Source organism: Brassica oleracea, chromosome C8 (genome assembly GCF_000695525.1).
Source record: "Brassica oleracea var. oleracea cultivar TO1000 chromosome C8, BOL, whole genome shotgun sequence".
NCBI lineage: Eukaryota > Viridiplantae > Streptophyta > Magnoliopsida > Brassicales > Brassicaceae > Brassica > Brassica oleracea.
The window spans coordinates 33,302,056-33,302,743 of NC_027755.1; the positions used below are offsets into that span (position 1 = coordinate 33,302,056).

Consider the following 688-nt stretch of genomic DNA (forward strand, 5'->3'; position numbering starts at 1 on the left):
AAGGAACAACAATAAAAGTTTGAAGGATTTTTAGTTTTTATTATTTTGATAGTTTTAAAGAGTTTTAGAGCCACAATTCAGTAGAGTTTGAGAAGAACAATAAAAGTTTGAGAAATAAACAAAAAGGAACAACAATAAAAGTTTGAGGGATTTTTAGTTTTTATTATTTTGATAGTTTTAAAGAGTTTAGAGCCAAGTAATTTGAAACCGTGGGAAGAATAGTAAGAAAACAGTTTGATCATGTAATGCAACGTGGGATGGAAATTTTGAGAAAATTAAGGAGTTTAGATAGTTGGAATTGTAGAAAAATAAAGGATGAATAATATATTTTTCTAATCGATTGGTTTTGTTTTTTTTTAAGTTATTCCATGTGTCAAAATTTTATTAGCTAAGTGACTTATGCTTTAGTATATAAGGGATGCAATTTTCTGTTTATTTAAGTACTTGACTTGACTTAGAAGTTAGAAGCTGAATGTCACTTATTAATTAGGGTGGAGGATGGTGTAACAATCGTAGTAGCTGTGTGTTTCGAAAAACAACTAGGCGTGGCTCCTCTAAGTTCATGGAGAAAGCTTTGAACTTCACTGGGATATTGAGCAATAAACCTCAAGAGAATCCTGGTTTGTCCCCAATATCATCATCATCATGATAAGTTTTGTCTATGTTATGTGATTATATATGCACTATT

The 688-nt window shown here is 30.1% G+C and overlaps 1 protein-coding gene across 1 annotated transcript in view; it reads left to right on the forward strand.

The window, feature by feature from the left end:
• The window catches only part of LOC106307225 (pectin acetylesterase 6), a 3,915-nt gene that overhangs the window by 1,469 nt on the left and 1,758 nt on the right, over positions 1–688 (forward strand). The window contains exon 3 of the mRNA XM_013744120.1: positions 491–620. Coding sequence (XP_013599574.1) covers positions 491–620 — 130 coding nt within the window. The remainder of the gene's footprint in view (positions 1–490; positions 621–688) is intronic.